General features: G+C 50.4%; 1 protein-coding gene across 4 annotated transcripts in view; it reads left to right on the top strand.

The window, feature by feature from the left end:
- sh3bp2 (SH3-domain binding protein 2) overlaps positions 1–26341 on the top strand; it is a 169525-nt gene that overhangs the window by 77801 nt on the left and 65383 nt on the right. For 2 of the 4 annotated variants that reach the window (XM_070877713.1, XM_070877721.1), the window contains exons 2-3: positions 20037–20182; positions 22242–22344. In XM_070877713.1, the coding sequence (XP_070733814.1) occupies positions 20037–20182; positions 22242–22344 (249 nt within the window). Of the gene's footprint in view, positions 1–5182; positions 5252–6671; positions 7011–20036; positions 20183–22241; positions 22345–26341 lie in introns of those variants that run through there. The other 2 variants (XM_070877734.1, XM_070877727.1) reach the window with 2 other exon arrangements.

The raw sequence follows: 26341 nt of genomic DNA on the forward strand, positions 1-26341 counted from the left end.
CACGGAACCCGGTCCCGGCCTGCGAGACCATCAGCAGGCCAGGACCGTTGGAGGGAGCAGCGTGCGCCGTTATACCGCTGCAGGGAGCAGCGCGTGCTGCTGCAGGAGGGCGATGGCTACGAAGCCAGGACGCTGATTGCCGTGCGGGCAGGCACAGCAGGAGGGGGCGAAGGAGCGGCAAGAGGGAAGTGACCGGGGCCCAGGAGAGGCGTGAATCTGGGGCCCAGGAGAGGCGAGGGCCCAGGGGCAGCACGGGCCAGCCCACACTGCGATATGTGTGCGCGCTCGGTCTGTGCAGCAGAGCTGGTCTCCACTTAGTCATGGGGCAATCCTTACCACTGGACCAAGACCGAGCTCAGTCAAGCCCGTGTGGTGGCTGGTGTGCAATGGCCACCACACGTTAAAAAAAATCCACCCACAGCCATCTTCCACCCTTCACGGATGTAGTTCGGGATCTGGAATATCAGGTCCTTCATTGAAACACCTGTGAACTCATCCCTTTTTGGTGTGGAAGCAAGTCATCCCCACTTCGAGGAACCGCCTATGATGACGATTGCTGTGTCAAGCAAGTGCAGGGGCAGAGAAAGGCAGGAGTGGAAGAAAAAACAAAAAAGAGAAGGTCTGTGATTGGGTGGAAAGCAGGAGTGATTAGATGACAAAAGGTATGATTGGTGTAAGGCCAAAGGGGGTGGGAATGAGGCAACAAAGGTATAAACCCATGTGGTGTTGGTGTGGAGCACCTCCCTTCCATTCCATGCCGTTCGCCCACTTGCACCGTGTTGCCGAAGCACTCCCTCGTGGGCCAGCGGGAATGGTCACTTGGCCGAGGGACTAGAGGGTTAATTGGGTTCCATTGGGAGCCATATCCCCGCAAAAAACCACTGCCTTCAGAAGAGGGGAAGCTGGAAACTGTTTCCAGTGGGCTGATAGCGAGAGGGCACAGATTTAAGGTGCCTGGCAAATGAACCACAGATGGCATGAGGAAAAACCCTTTTACGCAACGAGTGGTTAGGATGTGGAATTCACTGCCTGATAAGGTGGTGGTTACAGCTTCAACAGCAGCCTGCAAAAGGCAATTAGATCAATACAGGAAGGAGAAAAAGTTGCAGGGGATGTGGGGAAAGAGCGGGAGGGGTGGGACTAACCGGATTGTTCTTCGAAAGAGCCGGCGCAGACTCGATGGGCCGAATGGCCTCCTCCTGTGCTGTACTAGTATCATAGAAATTTACAGAACGGAAGGAGGCCATTTCAGCCCATCGTTTCCGCCAGCCTAATCCCACCTTCCAGCTCTTGGTCTGTAGCCCTGTTGGTTGCGGCACTTCAAGTGCACATCCAGGTATTTTTTAAATACGGCGAGGGTTTCTGCCTCTACTGTACTATGATTCAAAGAGTTCTTAAAAGTTGAACAAGGAAACACTTGGCAGGAGATTAACATTGCACAACTCACAAGGTGGATTGGCAAATGAGGAAAGCTGCCACTATCTGATAGGCACGCAGTTTATACCAGGTACAAAAGACATTAATAATGAGTGGAGCTGTTTCAGTGCTAGACTGTGTCAGCAGTTCTATAAAGAAGAGACAGGCACCGCCCCAGATCAGGAAGGTGCCAGTTACGATCAGCGCTGAGCTAGCTGTTCTCCGCCGGGGCGGATTTAGGAGCCACAGGTTGCCTCAGAACCCCAGGGCGAGAAAGAGAGGGGAAAACACAGAGCAGGCTTCCCAGTACATAGAATATTACAGCACAGAGACGGGCCATTCGCCCAATAGGTTCGAGCCAGTGTTTCTGTTCCACATGGGCCTCCTCCCACCCCTTTTCCATCTCGCCCCATATCCTTCCATTCCTCTCTCCCTCGTGTGTTTATCTAGCTTCCTCTTGGAGGCACCTATACTATTCACCTCAACCACTCCCTGTGGGAGCGAATCCCACATTCTCCGCCACTCTCTGGGTAAAGAAGTTTCTCCTGAATCGCAATCCAGTGGGCAGTGGAAGTAGTTTTGGATTGCTCTAGCAAGGAGATGGCGTGGACACGATGGGCTGAATGGCCCCGTCTGTGCTATTAAACCCCAACCCCCCCCACGGTTACCTGGAGGTCGGGGCCAGGGTCAGATTGAGCTAAGCTGTGGTGTCCCTTGTTGGTGCCTTCTGACACTTGTTGGCTAAGCTCAAAAATTGATACTGAAAAGATAAGAAAGATTTGCATTTATACAGCCCCTCCTCACACAACCCCAAAACACTTCCCAAAAAGCGCTTTGAAAAAGCTCGCATCAGTAATAATGACCATGAAACTACCGGATTGTCGGAAAAACCCCAACTGGTTCGCTAATGTCCTTTCCGGAGGGAAATCTGCCGTCCTTACCCGGTCTGGCCTACATGTGACTGCAGCCCCACAGACATTGTGCCCTCCGAAACGGCCTAGCAAGCCACTCAGTTGTACAAAACCACCACGACAAAGTCAGCGCCATGGGAGCACCTTCACCACACGGACTGCAGCGGTTCAAGAAGGTGGCTCACAATCACCTTCTCGAGGCCAATTAGGGACGGGCAATAAATGCCGGCCTTGCCAGCGACACCCATATCCCGTGAACGAATAAATAAGTAAAAAAGTAGTCACTCTTCAGCATGTGATGGTTATCTCTTTAAATCAGTAACTGCGTATGCTTGATTGACCTTGTAACCCTGTGTTGGTCTCCTTCCACCACATCAGCTGCGATGCAGGAAGTTATATTTATAATTCAGAAATAAGGAGGAGTGAGTGTAGAATGCGTAGGCGAGCGGAGGTGACTAGGCCTTTAAATACCTCTCTTATAAACGGCCGAGCTGAGCTGACAAATTCTCGTTACATACCAGTACCAGCAGCGGAGCGAGAAACGAAGGAACAGGAAGAGGCCATCCAGCCCCTCGAGCCTGTTCCACCATTCAGTTAGATCATGGCTGCTCAGTATCCCAACTCCATCTACAAAATACTGCGGATGCTGGGATCTGGAATAAAAACAGAAAATGCTGGAAATACTCAGCGGGTCAGGCAGCATCTGTTGGGAGAAAAACAGAGCTAACGTTTCGGGTCGACGATCCTTCGTCAGAACTGGCGAATGTTCGAAATGAACGGATACTTAAGGAGCACTGAAAGGGGGAGGGGAGGAAAGAAGGAAAGGGAAGGTCTGTGATAGGGTGGAAGGCAGGAGAGATTAGAGAGACAAAAGGGATGATGGGCCGACTTGAGATGGTAATGGCAGAAGTTCGAAAAAGATTAGTTTAGATAGGGTGTGAATGGCGGGATAATTACCAGCTGCCATGGGAAACACAGAGAGGGGAAAAAATACATCAGAGCAAAATATGGACAGAGGTTTAGGTCTGAAATGGAGTTGTCCTCAATTCCATCTACCCACCTTGGTTCCGTAACCCTTAATACCCTTATCTAACAGAAATCGATCAATCTCCGTTTTGAACATTTCAATTAACACCCAGTCTCGACAGTTTTTTGGAGGAGAGCATTCCATTCAATCAAACAGCAAAAACGCATAGGGAAACATTTATTAAGAGCGGGGATACCAAAATGGGCTAATTTCCCACGCTCCAGTTTTTCCACAATTTTCCTACACTCCCCTCTGCCTCCGTCTGTGGCTCAGTGGGCAGCACTCTCTCCTCTCAGTCAGAAAGTTGTTGGTCAAGTCCCACTCCAGGGACTTGAGCACAAACATCTCAGCTGACACTCCCAAATAAATTTATGGCCAGGGAGCGCTGCACTGTCGGAGGTGCCGTCTTTCGGATGAGACATTAAACCGAGGCCGCATCTGCTCTCTCAGGTGGACGTAAAAGATCCCATGGGCACTATTTTTGAAGAAGAGCAGGGGAGTTATCCCCGGTGTCCTGGCCAATATTCATCCCTCAATCAGCATCACTACAACAGATTATCTGGTCGCTATCACATTGCTGTTTGTGGGAGCTTGCTGTGCGCAAATTGGCTGCCGCGTTTCCCACATTGCAACAGTGACTACACTCCAAAATTACTTCATCGGCTGCAAAGTGCTTTGGGACGACCTGAGATCATGAAATGTAATGTGAAATGTAAATTCCTTCTATTCCCCCAAAGGCATTGACTCTGTGTCGAGGTACCATTCTCTAATGAGTTCTGTAATGTGCGCCCATTCCACTCTGCCAGCTGACCACCCGAGCGATGAAGGTGAAGAAATGCGCACAGCAAGCTCCCAGCAAACACCAATGTGATAATGACCAGATAATCTGTTGTTTTTGTGATGTTGATTGAGGGATAAATATTGGCCAGGACACCGGGGAATAACTCCCCAGCTCTTCTTCGAAATAGTGCCCATGGGATCTTTTACGTCACCTGAGAGCAGACGGGGCCTCGGTTTAACGTCTCATCCGAAAGACAGCACCTCCGACAGTGCAGCGCTCCCTGGCCATAAATTTATCTGGGACAGGCTTGGTCTTTATGGCTCATCTACTCAACAACAACTTGCATTTATATAGCGCCTTTAACGTATTAAAACGTCCCCACTTAAGGCGCGTCACAGGAGCCGCATAAGGAAATAGTAGGGCAGGTGACCAAAAACCTGGTCAAAGAGGTAGGTTTTAATGAGTGATTTAAAGGAAGAGAGCAAGCGGTGGAGAGGTTTGTGGAGGGAATTCCAGAACCTGGGGCACAGGCAGCTGAAGGCACGGCCGCCAATGACAGGGTGATGGAAAGAGGGGATGCGCATGAGGGCAGAATTGGAGGAGCGCGGATATCTCTTGGGGCGGGGGGGGGGGGGGAGCTGGAGGAGATTACAGAGATAGGGAGGGGCGAGGCCATGGAGGGATTTGAAAACCAGAATAAGAATTTTAAAATCGAGGCGTTTTGGGACCGGGAGCCAATGTAGGTCAGCGACTGAGGCACTGGCAAAGTGCCAATAAGAATTTTAACAATATCGGGTGGGGGGGGGGGGGGCGCGGGGGGAATTGAATTATCACTAATTCGCAGGCAAAAATTGGCCCTGGAGATAACTTCACCATTCCTGCTGCTCTGACCAGACAAGTGGCTGCTGCAATGCACCATCAGCATTTATCTTTGATTTCAGTCGGGATTGCATGGCGGAGCAGGCTCGAGGGGCTGAATGGCCTACTACTAGAACCCAGAGCCTTCCCCGGGCCTACCCTCAGGAACACTGAATCGCAAGGTGATGAAGCAGGGCTCTACGCTCACAGTTTGCCACACAGCGACTTTCTCAGTCCCGATGTTCAACACTGAGCTGGGTATGATTTAAACGGAACTTGCACAATTACTTGATAAGGAAGAAGACAACATGTCCCTGACTCAACCACAAACCGCGATCGGACCCCCCCCCCCCACCCACCCGAGGCCTCCGATCCCCCCACCTCCCCCCCCAGCCCGCGGCCTCCAATTTCCCCCCCCCCCCCACCACCACATCCACACCAGCCTCCGATCTCTCCTCCGACTCCCAATCGCCTTCCGAGATTCCCCCCTACAGCACTGATGTTCTTCCGGCTCCCGACCATGTTTGCTTTCAATGACTGGTGTACAAGGACTCCCTCTGTACATCGACACTTCCCAAGCCATCACCATTTAAATAATTCTTTGTCTTAATGTTTTTCCGACCAAAGTGGATAACTTCACTTTTATCCACGTCACACTGAACAATGCTGGCCATGATGCCATCCATGTCAAAGAGCCTACCGGGACTCGGTGCCTTGATCTACACACACACACATTCACCTGCCCATTCCACCTCCCCCCACCCCCCCCTCCCCCTCCCCAATGCTTCTGTAACTAGGACCAATCCTCTCATTGCCCCCCCCATCCCCCCGCCCCCACTGCCTCAATGATCCTCCAGTCCCGATCCTCTCTCTCCTCCCCTCCCACCAACCCGATGCTCCTCTGGCCCCGATTCTCCGGCCTCCGACCAACACTCGATCCCTCCCTCCCTCCCTCCCTCCCTCCCTCCTCTCTCTGGCACTAGCGGCCTACCCGCCTGCAGCCAGACAGCGCCTCCATCTGGTCGGCTGCGGGTGACAACACGGAGCTTTTCAAATGGTAATCGGACCCTGCCGTTAAATTCCACAGGGGCTGCGGGAAAGCCGTTCTCCCGGTTTCCCACTGCTTTCGAGCACCGCGCCCCCCCTCCCCCTCCCCCTCCCCCACCCCCCCCCCCCCCGCCCTTCTCACAACCTGCCTCCCCATTAAAGTCCCGGCCTCTGACCCCGATTTTAAATATGTTAACGAGCGCCCCCGCGGCTGCCCCGATAACCTCCGGCAAACAAATGGCGGCGAGCACATGGGAGTCGCGTCACACGGGAATGTGACATTTTAAACCCCCTCCCCCCCCCCCCCCCCCCCAGTCCCGCCCGACCCTCTCCCGCCCGTCGTGGTGCGGTGAATGGGGGGGCGGGCTTAATATCGAGGCCTATAATTCTGCGAACTGCGAACCAATTCTCCGAGAGGTTAAATCGGCGCTTGGTGTCACGTCCTGTTTGGGGAGGGTTGCCGGGTACGTCAGCGGAGAGGGGCGGGGGGGGGAACATGGAACGTGGCCAACGAGGTTTTTGTCGTGGAATGTGAGTAAAAAGCCCCAGGCTTCCTGACTCACGTACCTTCCTGTAAATGTGATAGTTGGGAAATCTGCCAGCATTATAAATGCAGATGGTTGGGGTTTTTTGTATTATGTATAAATATATATGTACATATATATAGATGTGATCAGAAGCGGTAAGCTGCTGTTAGAGGAAGTTACCAGCGACAGTCATTCTTCCAGCGTTCCATGCAAGGAGGACGCCGCTTTGTCAGTAGAGACAGAGCGAGAGGTGCCGGTGTCTTTGAACCCATGGGGCACAGACCCCAGGCACTCCCCCATTCTCCTCTTTCTAACCAGATGGTGTGGAGAGCATCTGATACCTTTCACTGAATCATTTGTGGATCTGTAGATGAATCGCTGATAGAGGTGTTTGATTTCACCCCTGCATTATTGGATCGCTTATTGTGTGATAATGGAAAAAGGTCAGTCCTACAATTGATATTTTCTATCTGGTTTCCTCGTCGATTTCCCCCCTTCCTTCTGATGGCTTTGTCCCCTTGCTGCTCAAAGGACCTTTAAAAATGTGTGTGTGGATCAAGGCACCGAGTCCCGGTAGGCTATTTGACATGGATGGCACCATGGCCAGCATTGTTCAGTGTGACGTGGATAAATGTGAAGTTAGCCACTTTGGTCGGAAAAACATTAAGACAAAGCATTATTTAAATGGTGATGGCTTGGGAAGTGTCGATGTACAGAGGGACCTGGGTGTCCTTGTACACCAGTCATTGAAAGCAAACATGCAGGTGCAGCAAGCAGTTAGTAAATAATAGTATGTTGGCCTTCATTGCAAGAGGGTTTGAGTACAGGAGCAAGGATGTCTTACTACAGTTATACAGGGCCTTGGTGAGACCACACCTGGAGTATTGTGTGCAGTTTTGGTCTCCTTACCTAAGAAATTATATACTTGCCATAGAGGGAGTACAGCGAAGGTTCACCAGACTGATTCCCGGGATGGCAGGCTGTCGTATTGAGGAGAGATTGGGTCGACTAGGCCTGTATTCCTTAGAGTTTAGAAGAATGAGAGGGGATCTCATTGAAACTTAGAAAATTCTGACTGGGTTGGACAGACTGGATGCAGGGAGGATGTTTCCCCTGGCTGGGAAGTGTAGAACAGGGGGTCACAGTCTCAGGATATGGGATAGGAAATTTAGGACCGAGATGAGGGGAAATTTTTTCACTCAGAGGGTGGTGAACCTGTGGAATTGTGGCTCAGCCTCAGAAGGCTGTGGGGGCCAAGTCACTGAATATAGTTAAGAGTGAGATAGATAAATTTCTAGACACAAAAGGCATCAAGGGATATGGGGAGAAAGCGGGAATATGGTGTTGAGATAGAGGATCAGCCATGATCAAATTGAATGGCAGTGCAGGCTCGAAGGCCCGAATGGCCTACTACTGCTCCTATTTTCTATGTTTCTATTATGGTTCAGGTTGTTTTCCAATGCACACACGCCTGTACTTGCAACAGGGGTCACCAGTAACATACGCCATTCCCACACATGCTTTATAATCATAGGATTATGGATAGGGTGGTGTTATGGTTATGTTACCTGACTAGCACTATAAAATGGTAGGACATAAGAACATAAGAAATAGGAGCAGGAGTAGGCCATAAGGCCCCTCGAGCCTGCTCCGCCATTTAATAAGATCATGGCTGATCTGATCATGGACTCAGCTCCACTTCCCTGCCCGCTCCCCATAACCCCTTATCCCCTTATCGTTTAAGAAACTGTCTATTTCTGTCTTAAATTTATTCAATGTCCCAACTTCCACAGCTCTCTGAGGCAGCGAATTCCACAGATCCACAACCCTCGGAGATAAGAAATTCCTCCTCAACTCAGTTTTAAATGGGCGGCCCCTTATTCTAAGATCATGCCCTCTAGTTCTAGTCTCCCCCATCAGTGGAAACATCCTCTCTGCATCCACTTTGTCAAGCCCCCTCATAATCTTATACGTTTCGATAAGATCACCTCTCATTCTTCTGAATTCCAATGAGTAGAGGCCCAACTTACGCAACCTTTCCTCATAAGTCAACCCCCTCATCCCCGGAATCAACCGAGTGAACCTTCTCTGAACTGCCTCCAAAGCAAGTATATATGGAAACCAAAACTGCACGCAGTATTCCAGGTGTGGCCTCACCAATACCTTGTACAGCTGTAGCAAGACTTCCCTGCTTTTATACCCCATCCCCTTTGCAATAAAGGCCAAGATACCATTGGCCTTCCTGATCACTTGCTGTACATGCATACTATCCTTTTGTGTTTCATGCACAAGGACCCCCAGGTCCCACTGTACTGTAGCACTTTGCAATCTTTCTCCATTTAAAGAATAACTTGCTCTTTGATTTTTTTTCTGCCAAAGTGCATGACCTCACACTTTCCAACATTATACTCCATTTGCCAAATTTTTGCCCACTCACTTAGCCTGTTTATGTCCTTTTGCAGATTTTGTTTGTCCTCCTCACACATTGCTTTTCCTCCCATCTTTGTATTATCAGCAAACTTGGCTACGTTACACTCAGTCCCTTCTTCCAAGTCATTAATGTAGATTGTAAATAGTTGGGGGGTCCCAGCACTGATCCCTGCGGCACCCCACTAGTTACTGGTTGCCAATCAGAGAATGAACCATTTATCTCGACTCTCTGTATTCTGTTAGTTAGCCAATCCTCTGTCTATGCTAATATATTACCCCCAACCCGTGAACTTTTATCTTATGCAATAACTTTTGATGTGGCATCTTGTCAAATGCCTTCTGGAAGTCCAAATACACCACATCCACTGGTTCCCCTTTATCCACCCTGTTCGTTACATCCTCGAAGAACTCCAGCAAATTTGTCAAACATGACCTCCCCTTCATAAATCCCTGCTGACTCTGCCTGACCGAATTTTGCTTTTCCAAATGTCCTGCTACTGCTTCTTTAATAATTGACTCCCAACATTTTCCCAACCACAGATGTTAGGCTAACTGGTCTATAGTTTTCCTGCTTTTTGTCTGCCTCCTTTTTTAAATAGGGGTGTTACATTTGCAGTTTTCCAATCTGCTGGGACTTCCCCAGAATCCAGGGAATGTTGGTAAATTACAACCAATGCATCCACAATCCCTGCCGCTACTTCTCTTAAGACCCTCAGGACACTGAGAAATGCAGAGGGACAAAGAGATCTTGGAATGCAGACCCCTGAAGGTAGCAGGCCAGGTAGATAAGGTGGTTAAGAAGGCATACGGAATACTTGCCTTTATTAGCTGAAGAATGGAATACAGGAGCAAGGGGGGTTATGTTTGAACTGTATAATACACTAGGCCACAGCTAGAGTACTGCGTGCAGTTCTGGTCACCACACTACAGGAAAGATGCGATTGCACTAGAGAAGGTACAGAAGAGATTTATAAGGATGTTGTCTGGACTGGAGAATTTTAGCTCTGAGGACAGATTAGATAGGGTGGGTTTGTTATCTTTTTGGAACAGAGGAGGCTGAGGGGGGAGACCTTATTGAGATGTATAAAATTATGAGGGGTCTAAATAGAGTGGATAGAAAGGACCTGTTTCCCTTAGCAGAGGAGTCAACAACCAGGGGTCATAGATTTAACGTAATTGGGGGAGGTTTAGAGAAGATTTGAAGGTAGATCTCTTCACCTAGAGGGTGGTGGGGGTCAGGAACTCACTGCCTGAAAGGGTGGTAGAGGCAGAAACCCTCACCACATTAAAAAAGTACTTGGATGTGCATCAAACATGAAATTAGGGGTGCGTGCAATAAAGGTGCAGCAGTTATAATGGGTGACTTTAATATGCACATAGATTGGGCTAACCAAACTGGAAGCAATACGGTGGAGGAGGATTTCCTGGAGTGCATAAGGGATGGTTTTTTAGACCAATATGTCGAGGAACCAACTAGGGGGGAGGCCATCTTAGACTGGGTGTTATGTAATGAGAGAGGATTAATTAGCAATCTCGTTGTGCGAGGCCCTTTGGGGAAGAGTGACCATAATATGGTGGAATTCTGCATTGGGATGGAGAATGAAACAGTTAATTCAGAGACCATGGTCCAGAACTTAAAGAAGGCTAACTTTGAAGGTATGAGGCGTGAATTGGCTGGGATGGTTTGGCGAATGATACTTAAGGGGTTGACTGTGGATGGGCAATGGCAGACATTTAGAGACCGCATGGATGAACTACAACAATTGTACATTCCTGTCTGGCATAAAAATAAAAAAGGGAAGGTGGCTCAACCGTGGCTATCAAGGGAAATCAGGGATAGTATTAAAGCCAAGGAAGTGGCATACAAATTGGCCAGAAATAGCAGAGAACCTGGGGACTGGGAGAAATTTAGAACTCAGCAGAGGAGGACAAAGGGTTTGATTAGGGCAGGGAAAATGGAGTATGAGAAGAAGCTTGCAGGGAACATTAAGACGGATTGCAAAAGTTTCTATTGATATGTAAAGAGAAAAAGGTTAGTAAAGACAAACGTAGGTCCCCTGCAGTCAGAATCAGGGGAAGTCATAACGGGGAACAAAGAAATGGCAGACCAATTGAACAAGTACTTTGGTTCGGTATTCACGAAGGAGGACACAAACAACCTTCCGGTTATAAAAGGGGTCGGGGGGTCTAGCAAGGAGGAGGAACTGAGGGAAATCCTTATTAGCCAGGAAATTGTGTTGAGGAAATTGATGGGATTGAAGGCCGATAAATCCCCAGGGCCTGATGGACTGCATCCCAGAGTACTTAAGGAGGTGGCCTTGGAAATAGTGGATGCGTTGACAGTCATTTTCCAACATTCCATTGACTCTGGATCAGTTCCTATAGAGTGGAGGGTAACCAATGTAACCCCACTTTTTAAAAAAGGAGGGAGAGAGAAAACAGGGAATTATAGACCGGTCAGCCTGACATCGGTAGTGGGTAAAATGATGGAATCAATTATTAAGGATGTCATAGCAGTGCATTTGGAAAGAGGTGACATGATAGGTCCAAGTCAGCATGGATTTGTGAAAGGGAAATCATGCTTGACAAATCTTCTGGAATTTTTTGAGGATGTTTCCAGTAGAGTGGACAAGGGAGAACCAGTTGATGTGGTATATTTGGACTTTCAGAAGGCGTTCGACAAGGTCCCACACAAGAGATTGATGTGCAAAGTTAGAGCACATGGGATTGGGGGTAGTGTACTGACATGGATTGAGAACTGGTTGTCAGACAGGAAGCAAAGAGTAGGAGTAAATGGGTACTTTTCAGAATGGCAGGCAGTGACTAGTGGGGTACCGCAAGGTTCTGTGCTGGGGCCCCAGCTGTTTACACTGTACATTAACGATTTAGATGAGGGGATTAAATGTAGTATCTCCAAATTTGCGGATGACACTAAGTTGGGTGGCAGTGTGAGCTGCGAGGAGGATGCTGTGAGGCTGCAGAGCGACTTGGATAGGTTAGGTGAGTGGGCAAATGCATGGCAGATGAAGTATAATGTGGATAAATGTGAGGTTATCCACTTTGGTGGTAAAAACAGAGAGACAGACTATTATCTGAATGGTGACAGATTAGGAAAAGGGGAGGTGCAAAGAGACCTGGGTGTCATGGTACATCAGTCATTGAAGGTTGGCATGCAGGTGCAGCAGGCGGTTAAGAAAGCAAATGGCATGTTGACCTTCATAGCAAGGGGATTTGAGTACAGGGGCAGGGAGGTGTTGCTACAGTTGTACAGGGCATTGGTGAGGCCACACCTGGAGTATTGTGTACAGTTTTGGTCTCCTAACCTGAGGAAGGACATTCTTGCTATTGAGGGAGTGCAGCGAAGGTTCACCAGACTGATTCCCGGGATGGCGGGACTGACCTATCAAGAAAGACTGGATCAACTGGGCTTGTATTCACTGGAGTTCAGAAGAATGAGAGGGGACCTCATAGAAACATTTAAAATTCTGACGGGGTTAGACAGGTTAGATGCAGGAAGAATGTTCCCAATGTTGGGGAAGTCCAGAACCAGAGGTCACAGTCTAAGGATAAGGGGTAAGCCATTTAGGACCGAGATGCGGAGGAACTTCTTCACCCAGAGAGTGGTGAACCTGTGGAATTCTCTACCACAGAAAGTTGTTGAGGCCAATTCACTAAATATATTCAAAAAGGAGTTAGATGAGGTCCTTACTACTAGGGGGATCAAGGGGTATGGCGAGAAAGCAGGAATGGGGTACTGAAGTTGAATGTTCAGCCATGAACTCATTGAATGGCGGTGCAGGCTAGAAGGGCCGAATGGCCTACTCCTGCACCTATTTTCTATGTTTCTATGTCTATGTTTCTATGTTAACCTACAGGGCTACGGACCAAGAGCTGGAAAGTGGGATTAGGCTGGATAGCTCTTGGTCGGCCGGCGCGGACACAATGGGCCGAAATGTCTCCTTACGCGCTGTAAATTTCTATGATTCTATGATTAGCAATCCAGAGGGCTAGACTAATAATCCAGTAGATCATGAGTTCAAATCCCACCACAGCAGTTTGAGAATTTGAACTGAGTGTTTAAAAAAAGAAATCTGGAAGTAAAAAGCTGGTATCGGTAAGAGTGACAGTGAAGCTGTTGGAGTGTCGTTAAAAACCCAACTGGTTCACTAATGTCCTTTAGGGAAGGAAATCTGCCGTCCTTACCCGGTCTGGGCCTATACGTGACTCCAGGCCCACAGCCATGTGGTTGACTCTTAACTGCCCTCTGAAATGTAATCCCGGCGAGAATCGGCAGCTGCAGGAGAAGGAGGGGGTCTTTTATTAACAGCTGAAGAGTGGGTTCCTGAGGAGAGCACCCTCAGTTAAAGGCGAGTGGCTCGATGGAAAGCTCCAGCTCTGTTTGAAAGAAAATTCCGCTGCTGGCTTCCGTCACCTGCTGGTAAACATGCGGATCTCACAGGTTCCACCTGACATTGGCAGAGAGGACTTGGGTCTCTCCCAGCTGTTCCGCTGTGAACACAGAAAGCAGACTCTGGGGGTGGGTGGGGTAGGGAGTGGGAAAAACATAGAAGCATAGAAAATAGGTGCAGGAGTAGGCCATTCGGCCCTTCGAGCCTGCACCGCCATTCAATATGATCATGGCTGATCATTCACCTCTGTACCCCTTTCCTGCTTTCTCTCCATACCCCTTGATCCCTTTAGCCGAAAGGGCCACATCTAACTTCCGTTTGAATATATCTAACGGACTGGCATCAACAACTCTCTGGGGTAGAGAATTCCACAGGTTCACAATTCTCTGAGTGAAGAAGTTTTGCCTCATCTCAGTCCTAAATGGCTTATCCCTTATCCTTACACTGTGACCCCTGGTTCTGGACTTCCTCAACTTCGGGAACATTCTTCCTGCATCGAGCCTGTCCAATCCCATCAGAATTTTATATGTTTCTATGAGCTCCCCTCTCGTCCTTCTAAACTCCAGTGGATACAGGCCCAGTCGATCCAGTCTCTCCTCATGTCAGTCCTGCCATCCCGGGAATCAGTCTGGTGAACCTTCGCTGCACTCCCTGTGCACAACGCTCCCTGTCGCCGTCGGATTCCTTCAGCATTTTCCCGGTGTCATGTATTCAACCACCATTGTGACCCATGTATAAACTGACCTAATTGTACACCGTGAGAACACTGACCACTAGGTGGGAGACACTCCTAACCTGGACCTTCAGGTATAAAAGGGGAAGCTCCACCCACCTTCATCACTTGAGTGCTAAGAAATAAAGGACAGGTCACAGACTGACCTCTCAAGCATGGGCCTCGTGTGCATTTATACTGTGTAGTAAGGACGTATCAATGGCGACGAGAAACTGGGATTTAAACCACGCGAGCATGGCCACTAGCAGAACAGACGAGAGGTACTGTGTTAAGGAATGGTTTGGACAGAGATTCAACATTGTTAAAACAGCACACAGTTCTCCAGGCAGACATGGGGAGTCAGGCATGCCCCAACATGTAGTCGAACCCAGAGGGGGAGTTCGACAGAGACAATGGCAAGTTGAACGGCGATTCATGCCATTGCAAGGGACAATGCGGCCAGTAATGGGGCCATCAACACCTGTTAATGGCGTACTTGAGGACAGTCACAGAGGCAGTCAGGGACGATCGACTGGCAAGGGACCTTTTGTTTCCAACAGCAGCTCGTGTTGGAGGCATGGAGGCACACACTCAGCCGGAGTTTGCAGAGATGAGCAAAATACCTGCAGAAATTACAGAAATGAACGCTGGGGGAAATCGCTGGAAGCTGAAGTTCAGCGAGTTCATGTGGAGCACGTATACAGTTCATACACCAGGACGCCACCGATAATGATGAAAGTGCTCCTCAATTGCATCCCAGTATCAATGGAACTAGACACTGGGGCCAGCCAGTCACTGATGGGTATCAAACAGTTCGAAAAGTTGTGGGCGTCCAAGGCCAGGAGGCCAAAATTATCGCCGATTGACGCACAGCTACGGACTTACACAAAGCAGATCATTCCGGTGCTAGGCAGCGCCACGGTAGTCGTGACCCACAAAGATTCGGAGAACAGGTTGCCACTCTGGATTATCCCAGGGGACGGTCCCGCACTACTGGGGAGGAGTTGGCTTGCTGTCATGAACTGGAAATGGGGCGATGTCAATGCAATTTCCTCTGTGGAGCGAGTATCATGCTCACAGGCCCTGGACAAATTTGGCTCATTATTTCAACCCGGCATCGGCACTTTCATGGGGACCAAGGTAGTGATTCACATAAACCCGGACGCCAGGCCAGTACACCACAAGGCCAGAGCGGTGCCGTACATGATGCGGGAAAAGATAGAAGGCGAATTGGACCGCCTGTTGAGGGAAGGCATCATCTCGCCAGTCGAATTCAGTGACTGGGCGAGCCCGATCGTGCCGGTGCTCAAGGCGGATGGGTCGGTCAGGATATGTGGTGATTACAAGGCCACCATCAATCGGGTGTCACTCCAAGACCAGTACCCGCTACCGAGAGCGGAGGACCTCTTTGCGACGCTATCCGGTGCCAAACTTTTTTCAAAATTGGACCTGACCTCAGCTTACATGACCCAGGAGCTGGCGAGTGAGTCGAAGAAGCTGACCACCATCACGACACATAAGGGGTTGTTTGAGTACAACAGATGTCCGTTCGGGATTCGCTCGGCCGCCGCGATCTTCCAACGAAATATGAAAAGCCTCCTCAAGTCGATTCCAGGAACGGTGGTTTTTCAGGACGACATCCTCATCACGGGTTACGATACTGAAGAACACCTCCACAACCTGGAGGAGGTACTACGCAGACTGGACCGGGTAGGGCTGCAACTGAAAAAGGCGAAGTGCGTCTTCCTAGCTCCCGAGGTAGAATTCCTGGGGAGGAGGGTAGCAGCAGACGGGATCAGCCCTACTGCGTCCGAGACGGAAGCGATCCAGAGAGCACCCGACCCCGTAACACGACGGAGCTGCGTTCGTTCCTGGGGCTCCTGAACTATTTTGGTAACTTTCTTCCCAAATTGAGCACGCTGCTAGAGCCGCTACACGTGCTCCTACGCAAAGGTCGCGGATGGGTCTGGGGGGACAGCCAGGAAAGGGCTTTTAATAGAGCACGCAATTTGTTATGTTCCAACACTCTGTTAACACTATACGACCCATGTAAGAAACTTGTGTTAACATTCTATGGTGTCGGGTGTGTGTTGCAGCATGTCAATGTCAAGGGTCAGTTACAGCCGGTAGCTTATGCCTCCAGGAGTCTGTCCCAGGCAGAAAGGGGTTACGGGATGGTAGAAAAGGAGGCGCTCGCATGTGTATATGCGGTAAAGAAAATGCACCAGTGCCTGTTTGGCAAGAAATTTGAGCTGGAGACACACAAACCCCTAACGTCCTTTTTGGCCGACAACAAGGCCATAAATGCAAATGCATCGGCCCGCATACAGAGGTGGGCACTCACGTTAGCTGCCTATGACTACACAATTCGGCACAGACTGGGCACTGAAAACTGCGCTGATGCACTCAGCAGGCTCCCACTAGCCACCACTGATGGGGCTACCGAGTATGCTGCTGAGATGGTCATGGCTGTTGAAGCTTTCGGAAGCGAAGGCTCACCCGTGACAGCCCGTCAGATTAAAGTCTGGACAAATAGAGACCCGTTATTGTCTCTAGTCAAGAAATGTGTCCTGAATGGGGACTGGGCAGCCACGTACAGGGCATGCCCTGAGGAATTTAAACCACTTCACAGGCGCAGGGATGAACTCTCGATTCAGGACGATTGCCTACTGTGGAGAAACCGCGTAGTCATGCCCCAGATGGGCAGAGAGGTGTTCATCAGAGAACTCCACAATGAGCACCCGGGCATTGTCATGATGAAGGCAATTGCCAGGTTACACGTTTGGTGGCCAGGGATAGACGCAGATCTAGAACTTTGTTCGCAGGTGCAACACGTGTGCCCAGCTGGGCAATGCGCCCAGGGAAGCCCCCCTTAGCCCCTGGCCATGACCCGCCAAGCCTTGGTCATGCATCCATGTGGACTACGCAGGTCCTTTCATGGGAAAAATGTTTTTGGTTGTAGTAGACGCCTACTCCAAATGGATCGAGTGTGACATTTTAAATTCAAGCACATCCTCTGCCACGGTAGAAAGTCTACGGGCAATGTTCGCCGCCCACGGTCTACCGGACATCTTGGTTAGCGACAATGGCCCGTGCTTCACGAGCACTGAATTCCAGGACTTCATGGCAGGCAATGGAATTAACCATGTCAGAACGGCACCATTCAAGCCGGCCTCAAACGGCCAGGCAGAACGAGCAGTGCAGATAATCAAACAGGGGATGCTCAGAATCCAAGGGGGTTCCCTACAAAGCCGCTTATCACGCCTCCTGTTGGCCTATAGTATCCTGACCACACTCGCTCACAGGGGTTCCACCCGCAGAGCTGCTAATGAAAAGGACGCTCAAAACCCGGCTATCCCTTATACACCCCACCATGAAAGAAATTGTCGAGAGCAGGCGCCATCCACAATATGACTACCATGACAGGAATGCGAGGGCGCGATGTATTGATGTAAATGATCCTGTTTTTGTCCTCAACTACGCTGCAGGGCCCAAATGGCTTGCAGGCACTGTGATTGCCAAAGAAGGAAATAAGATTCTGGTAGTTAAACTTACCAATGGACAAATCTGCCGCAAACACGTGGATCAAACAAAAAGGAGGTTCAGCAACCCCATAGAAGAAGCAGAGGAAGAACACGATGTAGAGTTCACTCCACCACAGGTGACCGAATACCGGAACCAAAGGGAGGAGAGCCCAGTCACTGTGGGCAGTCTGGATAGGCCTGAGGCACCGCAAACAGCAGACACTCAGGCCAGCGCCCAACAACTGGAGCCCCAACTCAGGCGCTCTACAAGAGAGCGTAAACCACCAGAGAGACTCAACCTGTGATCCCAATAAGACTTTGGGGGAGAGGTGATGTCATGTATTCAACCAGCATTGTAACCCATGTATAATCTGACCTAAGTTGTATACTGTGAGAACAATGACCAATAGGTGGGAGACACTCCTAACCTGGACCTTCAGGTATAAAATGGGAAGCTCCACCCATCTTCATCACTTGAGTGCTAAGAAATAAAGGACGGGTCACAGACTGACCTTCTCTCAAGCATGGGCCTCGTGTGCATTTGTACTGTATAGTAAGGACGTATCACCCGGGGCTGGGCCGAACGCAACATCTCGGATAACGTTAACATTTGGCGCGGGCGAGGGTGCGTGTCCCTCAGAAACTGCGTCACGCACTGCTCAGCCTTGCACGGCATCGCAAGAGTCCGACTGGAAAATGGCGGACAGGCGCAGCGGTTCAGGTAGAATCGGAAAAGGGAAAGGATGAGTTAGCGTTTCAGGTGAGAGTCGGTCCGTTCTGATGAAGGGTCCAGGTCTAAACGTTTAACCTGTCAAAATTCTTATTGGCACCCCCCCCCCCCCCCTGCAGTGTCTCAGTGAATTTATCCAATGGGTGCTCACTGACCTACACTGGCTCCCGGTCCTACAACACCTCAATTTTAAAATTCTCATCCTGGTTTTCTAATCCCTTCATGACCTCACCCCTCCCTATCTCTGTAATCTCCTCCAGCCTCCCGAGATCTCTGCGCTCCTCCAATTCTGGCCTCATGCGTGACCTCGATTTTAATCACTCCGCCATTGTCTCCCATGCCTGGGCCCTCATCTCTCAAATTTCCTCCTTAAACCTCACCGCCTCCCTAGGCGTATATCGTGCCTTTCTCAAAGTCCAAAAATGCTTTGCAACCAATGAAGTGTCGTTACTGTTGGAATGTAGGAAACACGGCAGGCACAGCAAGCTCCCACAAACAGAAATGATAATGACCAGCTAATCTTCTCTGTGATGTTGGTTGAGGGATAAATATTGGTCAGGATACCAGGGACAACTCCCCTGCTCTTCTTCGAAATAGTGCAATGGGATCTTTTCCGTCCACCTGAGAGAGCAGGGGCCTCCAACAGGAGTACTGCGTGCAGTGCTGGTCTCTTTATTTAAGGAGGAATATACTTGCATTGGAGGCAGATCAAATGAAGGTTCACTCGGTTGATTCCTGGGATGAAGGGGCTGACTTATGAGGAAAGGTTGAGCAGGTTGGGACTGTACTCATTAGAAGAATAAGAGGTGATCTTATTGAAACAAGAAGTTTCTGAGGGGGCTTGACCGGGTAGATGCAGAGAGGATGTTTCCACTCGTGGGGGAATCTCGAACTAGGGGGCATAGTTTCAGAATAAGGGGTCGTCCGTTTAAGACGGAGATGAGGAGGAATTTCTTCTCTGGGGGGTCGTGAATCCTTGGACTTCTCCACCCGAGAGAGCTCTGGATGCTGGGTCATTGAATATATTTGAGGCTGAGATGGACAAATTTTTGAACTATATAGGGAAGACATCATCATCATAGGCAGTCCCTCGGAATCGAGGAAGACTTCCTTTCACTCTTAAAATGAGTCCTTAGATGGCTGTACAGTCCAATACGAGAACCACAGTCTCTGTCACAGATAATCGTTGAGGGTAAGGGAGGGTGGGACAGGTTTGCCGCACGCTCTTTCCTCAGCGACCAGACTCGAGGAGCTCAGCACCCTCCCGGATGCACTTCCTCCACTTAGGGCGGCCTTTGGCCAGGGACCCCCTAGGTGTCAGTGGGGATGTCGCACTTTATCAGGGAGGCTTTGAGGGTGTCCTTGTAACGTTTCCTCTGCCCTTTGGCTCGTTTTGCCGTGAAGGGTTATGGGGAACAGGCAGGAAAGTGGAATTGAGGCCGATGATCAGCCAATGGCGGAGCAGGCTTGAGGGGCCGTATGGCCTACTCCTGCTCCTGGTTCTGATCTTTTGATTTCACAATGATACTAAAAATGAAAGTAAGCAGCAGTGTCACTGGAAACCGGGTGAAGTAACTATTGGGCAATAAGTTACAGTAATCGGTCTGGGCGGCTGTGGGTTTAATGGATAATCAGCAACTTTTGTGTTTGTTTTTCTGTTCCAGCGCAATGGCCACTGGAATAGAGGAGGAGAAGTGGCCGGTGCCCATGCGAGCGATCGGCGCCCAGAACCTCCTCACCATGCCGGGAGGCGTCACACAGTCCGGTTACCTCCATAAAAAAGGGGGATCCCAATGGAAGATCAAGAAATGTAAGTCCGTCAGTCACACGCAGTCGTCTCGAGTTTACCAAACCAACCCTTCCTCCAGCTCCTCCTGCCCCGAGGCACCAGGAACAGAGTCTCCTGCACTTCCAACTCCGGCCTCCTTTAGATCCCCCTGCCCCTCCCTTCCACTCCGCCTTCGCAAGCTGGCAGCTGGAGTAAAATGTGGGAAAATGTGAGGTCATTCACTCTGGTGGGAAGAACAGATCGACAGAATATTTTTTCAAATGGTGAGAATCTATTAAATGTCGGTGTTCAGGGGGATTTGGCTGTTGCTGGTACAAGAAACACAGAAAGCTAGCATAGCGGTACAGCAAAGCAATAAGGAAGGCAAATGGTATGTTGGCCTTTATTGCAAGGGGGTTGGAGTATAAGAGTAAGGAAGTCTTGCTACAATTATACAGGGCCTTGGTGAGACCACACCTGGAGTACTGTGCACAGTTTTGGTTTCCTTATCTGAGGAAGGATATACTTGCCTTGGAGGCAGAGCAACGAAGGTTCACCAGACTGATTCCTGGGATGTGAGGATTGTCCTATGAGGAGAAATTGTATAGATACTCTCTGGAGTTTAGAAGAATGAGAGGTGATCTCATTGAAACATATAAAATTCTTACAGGGCTTGACAGGGTAGATGCTGAGAGGTTGTCTCCCCCTGGCTGGAGAGTCTAGAACCAGGGGGCAGAGTCTCAGGAGAAGGGTTCGGCCATTTAAGACTGAGATGAGGAGGAATTTCTTCACTCAGAGGGCCGTGAATCTTTGGAATTCTCTAACCCAGATTAGATGTTCAGCAGTTGAGTATATTCTAGGCTGAGATAGATAGATTTTTGGACTCTAAGGGAACCAAGGGATGTGGGGATCGGACGGGCAAGTGGAGTTGAGGTTGAAGATCAGCCATGATCTTATTGAATGGTGGAACAGGCTCAATGGCCTCCTCCTGTTCCAATGTTCCGAATTGCGACTGGGGTTATTCAGCACATACCAGACAAGGATCTGAGGAGCTTCCTGTCTTTAGCTGCATGGACTCGTGGTGTACTCATTTGTTTCCCCCCCCCCCCCCCCAGGGGTACTTTCTCTCCTATCCCCTTTCTCTGGTTGTTTAACTATTTATCCAATTCCCTTTTGAAAGTGTACTGTAGCGGAGGGCAGAAAGTCACGTTGCTCCCAGCTCTGTGTCCGTCGTTCTGAAACCGGCCGCTGTGGAAGTCCACTTCGGCCAGTCTCTCCAATTGCTCTGCCTCCCTATTGGTTAAAGCTTGGTCTTTGGTTTCTCTCCCACACCAACGAGGTGAGAGAGACAAATATCACACATGTATTTCCAAGATTGCATCGAATCATCTCATGTTACAGCACTGAAGGAAGCCATTCGGCCCATCATGCCAGTGATACAGTGATTCAATGAGTCCCACTCCCCCTGCTCTTTCCCCATTGCCCTGCAATTTTTTTTCCCTTTAACTATTTATCCAATTCCCTTTTGAAAGTTTTTTTTAAAAATTGTTCTGTAGATGTGGGCATCGCTGGCAAAGCCAGCATTTATTCCCCATCAATAACTGCTCTTGAGAAGGTGGTGGTGAGCTGCCGCCTTGAACCGCTGCAGTCCGTGTGGTGAAGGTGCTCCCACAGTGCTATTAGGGAGGGAGTTCTGGGATTTTGACCCAGCGACAATGAAGGAACGGTGATATATTTCCAATTCATGATGGTGTGTGACTTGGAGGGGAATGTGGAGGTGGTGGTGTTCCCATGTGCCTGCTGCCCATGTCCTTCTAGGGGGTAGAGGTCGCTGGTTTGGGAGGTGCTGCCGAAGAAGCCTTGGCGAGTTGCTGCAGTGCATCTTGTAGATATTATTTATTGTTGAATCTGCTTCCACCACCCTTTTAGGCAGTATAATAAATATGCATAGATAGATAAATATTTTATTGATAGTTGCATTCCTGCTCAGACTTCTAAATTGGTTTTGTCTAGTCGATGCATTCTCTGGGTTGCTCAGCCCCTCACGTCACCCCAAGGCCTGGCGTTACTGCTCAAACATTGATTGTATTTCTGATTTCAGGGCCACTGCGATTTGTCATCATTCACAAGGGCTGTATCTACTACTTCAAATCCAGCACTGCCGCGAACCCCCAGGGAGCTTTCTCCTTGAATGGTTACAACAGGTCAGTGCCCATTGCTTTTATCAGACCTTCCCCTATTGAGGTTAGGTGGGCGGGTGGGTGGGTGGGGCCAGTGTGTCGGCCTCTGCTGGTCGCTGTTCGCTCGCTCTCCTGTCGAAACGTCCACTGTCCTGGTGACGTGCAGAGTGAGGCAACCCAATAAAACTGCTACTGTGGCCGGCCTGCTTCGTGAGCGTGTGAATTCTGTTTTGATGAGCGAATGGGATTTTATGCCTTTAGGTCGGGATCTGGAAACATCTTGAGCGAAAGAGGTGACTTTGGACCTGTGGTTCCCAAAGCTCTCCGCACTGGGGGGGTTTTTGCTCGCCTCGTGCCTGCGTCTGTTGTAGACTCATTGATAGAGGTCGATCGCTGTGATTGGTCAACCACTCCATTATCATTGTATCATGTGACGACTAGGATGGTAAGGTGAACTAGATGGCCTTTGTTTGACTTCCTTTTTATGACCATATTCATCATCACAGGCAGTCCCTCGGAATCGAGGACTTGCTTCCACTCCAAAAGTGAGTTCTCGGGTGACTGTACAGTCCAATTCGGGAATTACAGTCTCTGTCACAGGTGGGGCAGACAGTGGTTGGAGGAAAGGGTGGGTGGGGAGACTGGTTTGCCGCACGCTCCTTCCGCTGCCTGCGCTTGCTTTCTGCATGCTCTCGGCGACAAGACTCAAGGTGCTCAGCGCCCTCCCGGATGCACTTCCTCCACTTTGGGCGGTCTTTCGCCAGGGACTCCCAGGTGTCAGTGGGAATGTTGCATTTTATCAAGGAGGGTGTCCTTGAAATGTTTCCTCTGCCCACCTGGGGCTCACTTGCCGTGTAGGAGTTCCGAGTAGAGCGCTTGCTTTGGGAGTCTCGTGTCAGGCATGCAAACAATGTGGCCCGCCCAACGGAGCTGGTCGAGTGTGGTCAATGCTTCGATGCTGAGGATTGAGGCGTCAGTCCAATGGGAATAATCGTAAGCAAAGTCTCAGCAGGGTTACCAACCCTTTAGGGAAGGAAATCTGCCGCCCTTACCCGATCAGGCCCTTGTGTGTCTCCAGACTCTCAGCAATGTGGTTGATTCTTAACTATCCCTCGGAAATGACCTAGCGAGACACTCGGTTGTACCAAACCACCACCTTCTCGAGGGCAATTCAGGATGGCCAATAAATGCGGGTCTTGCCAGCAACGGCCTCATCCCCGGAATGAATAATAACATCTCCAAGGTTGCCAGGAGTCTCCAGGAATTAAAGAGTAATCTCATGGACACTGCTGTGAGAAAACCTAGGGGAAACAACATAAGGGATGGTTTTATTTTTTTCATTTTCCAACACCTTCATTTATTAGTCATAAAAAATATTGGCGATGGGATCTTCAAAGTTTGGCTAACAGTCGAGCATCATCCAATCAGCTAATTAAGAGATAACTTGCTTTCCAATTGGCCGTGAGAAGGCGGACATCGTGAGGGTGGGCTTGCTGGGCGAATAATGGCAGGAGTGTTTGGGGGTGGGGAGGGGGTTGGAAGTCATGTGATAAAACTTCCAGGAGTACGTCGAACCAGAGTTGGCAACAGGTTTGCCTGTTGGTTGTTTCCCCCTGGCTGGAGAGTCTCGAACTAGCGATAAGGGAGTAAAGGGGTATGGGGAGCGGGCAGGGAAGTGGAGCTGAGTCCATGATCAGATCAGCCATGATCAGATTAAATGGCGGAGCAGGCTCGAGGGCCAAATAGCCTACTCCTGCTCCTATTTCTTATGTTCTTATGTAACTAGGGGGCACAGTCTCAGGATAAAGGGGGCGGCCATTTAGGACTGAAATGAGGAGGAATTTCACTCAGAGGGTGGTGAATCTTCGGAATTCTTTGCCCCAGATTGCTGTGGATGCGGAGTCTGAGCATATTCAAGGTTGAGATAGATAGATTTTTGGAGTCTCTCGGAAGCAAGGGATATGGAGATCTGGGATGGTTGGGGGGAGGTGTTGGGGGGGGGGGGGGGGGGTTGGGCAGAAGGTGGAATTGAGGTCGATGATCAGCCATGATATTGAATGGCGGAGCAGGCTCGAGGCCTACTCCTGTTCCTATTTCTTATGTTATTAGCTTCTGTAAAGATGGACCCCATCGGCTTGTGAAAGGGCTACCTCGCTGTCCGCTCAGCAGAGCAGGTTAAAATTGGGACGGGTCAGGTCCCGCCAGCTCCAGGGTGATTTTAACTGCCCATTCGGGCCCGCTCTCCCGCCGGGCAGGAGGGGTTAAAATCGCTCTCTTTCATATTTTTTTTCATAAAGTGTTGAGAAAGACAACAATCCTGCCGCTCTCTCCACAATAAGATGTGTGACAGCCTTGACCAGATGTGTGAGTGTTGACGTGTGTGTGCGTGTGTGTGCTCCTGTTGGGCCCAGTGTCACTCTCACCGAGACAAGGCGACACCCATCTCGCCGGCTGCACTCTGCTCCCGGCAGTGCCAGCGGCCTCGGATCAGTGGCGACGTGCGGCTGGACACAGAGTCCAGCCTTGGGCTCCCCCCGCCGAGTGGGTAAAGGGGGCATCGGGGAGACACCCCGCCCTGAGCCGGCTTTGACCGCTGCACCATTTGCCGAATCGCGTCCGCTCCTGAAAGTGTCTGCGGTCCGAGCTGGCTCAGTGACTCTGCTGCTGTACAAAAAGGAAACGCTCGTTCTAAAGATAGCCTGTTGGAGATAGAAGCAGGACTGTGGCTTCCCCTCTGCCGCTCCGAGAGACGGAGGAATTAGATCAGCGTGAGCTCAGCCTGGCGCCTCGTTCACAATGGCTGCAGGGCCCTGTCTGTACAGGGCGAGAGGGCTCACTCAAAAACCTAAGCACATCACTGCTGCATCTTCTGCTCTCACCCTGCCCCACCAACCACAGCCCCTGCCCCCCCCCCCACTACCCCCTCCACCCAGCCACCCCACACCCCCTGCCCCCACCTCCACCCCCCCCATACCCCATGCCCCCCTCACCCCACACACCCCCTGTCCACAACCCCCCCCATACACCCTGCCCCCCCCCCACTACCCCGTCCACCCAGCCATCACACCCCCCCCATACCCCCTGCCCCACCAACCACAGCCCCTGCCCCCCCCACTACCCCCTCCACCCAGCCACCCCCTACACCCCCCCCCACATCCCCTGCCCCCCCCACCATCCCCTGCCCCCCCCACATCCCCTGCCCCCCCCCTGCCCCCCCCCCTCCCTCCCACCCCCCCACCATCCCCTGCCCCCCCCCCCCACTATCCCCTGCCCCCCCCACATCCCCTGCCCCCCCCCCCCAATCACTCACCTCCTGTCCCCCTCCAATAGTATTTGGCTTCTTGAATGTCCCCTTTACACCTTCAGTCCCTCCAGGCCTCCGGCATTGTCCTGCTATGATCTCTCTCAAAACACAGGCCTCCGGCATTGTCCTGCAATCTCCAGGGACTAAAGATCAATTTCCTGGACGCTGCCGCAAGCAAAGCTCAGGAGAAAAAAATATTGGGGCACTCAAAGAAATGGTGAAATTTTTCATTCTCTTGGAGCACTTTCAGTAATAAATATATTGAAGACTGGGCGGGGCGGGTGGAGGCGGCAGGTCATGTGATTAAACCTCCAGGGACACGTCCAATCAGAATTGGCAACACTGTCCAATGGCCAGAGCCAACTTTACTGATTTACAGGACTGTTTCAGCGATGCATTTATCGATGATAACAGTATTGAGTATTTAAACTAGAAACATAGAAATTTACAGCGCAGAAGGAGGCCATTTCAACCCATCGTGTCCCCTCCGGCCGACAAAGAGCCGCACGGCCCTCGGTCAGCAGCCCTGAAGGTTATATATAAACTTATGGACAATGGCGGAAAGGTAAAGAGCATCCAGCCCAACCAGTCCACCCCACACAACTGCGACACCCCCTGCACCGAAACATTCTACATTCCACCCCAACCGGAGCCATGTGATCTCCTGGGAGAGGCCAAAACCAGCTAAAAACCCAGGCCAATTGGGGAAAAAAAATC

Source organism: Pristiophorus japonicus, chromosome 1 (assembly GCF_044704955.1).
Source record: "Pristiophorus japonicus isolate sPriJap1 chromosome 1, sPriJap1.hap1, whole genome shotgun sequence".
In the NCBI taxonomy this organism is placed as follows: Eukaryota; Metazoa; Chordata; class Chondrichthyes; family Pristiophoridae; genus Pristiophorus; species Pristiophorus japonicus.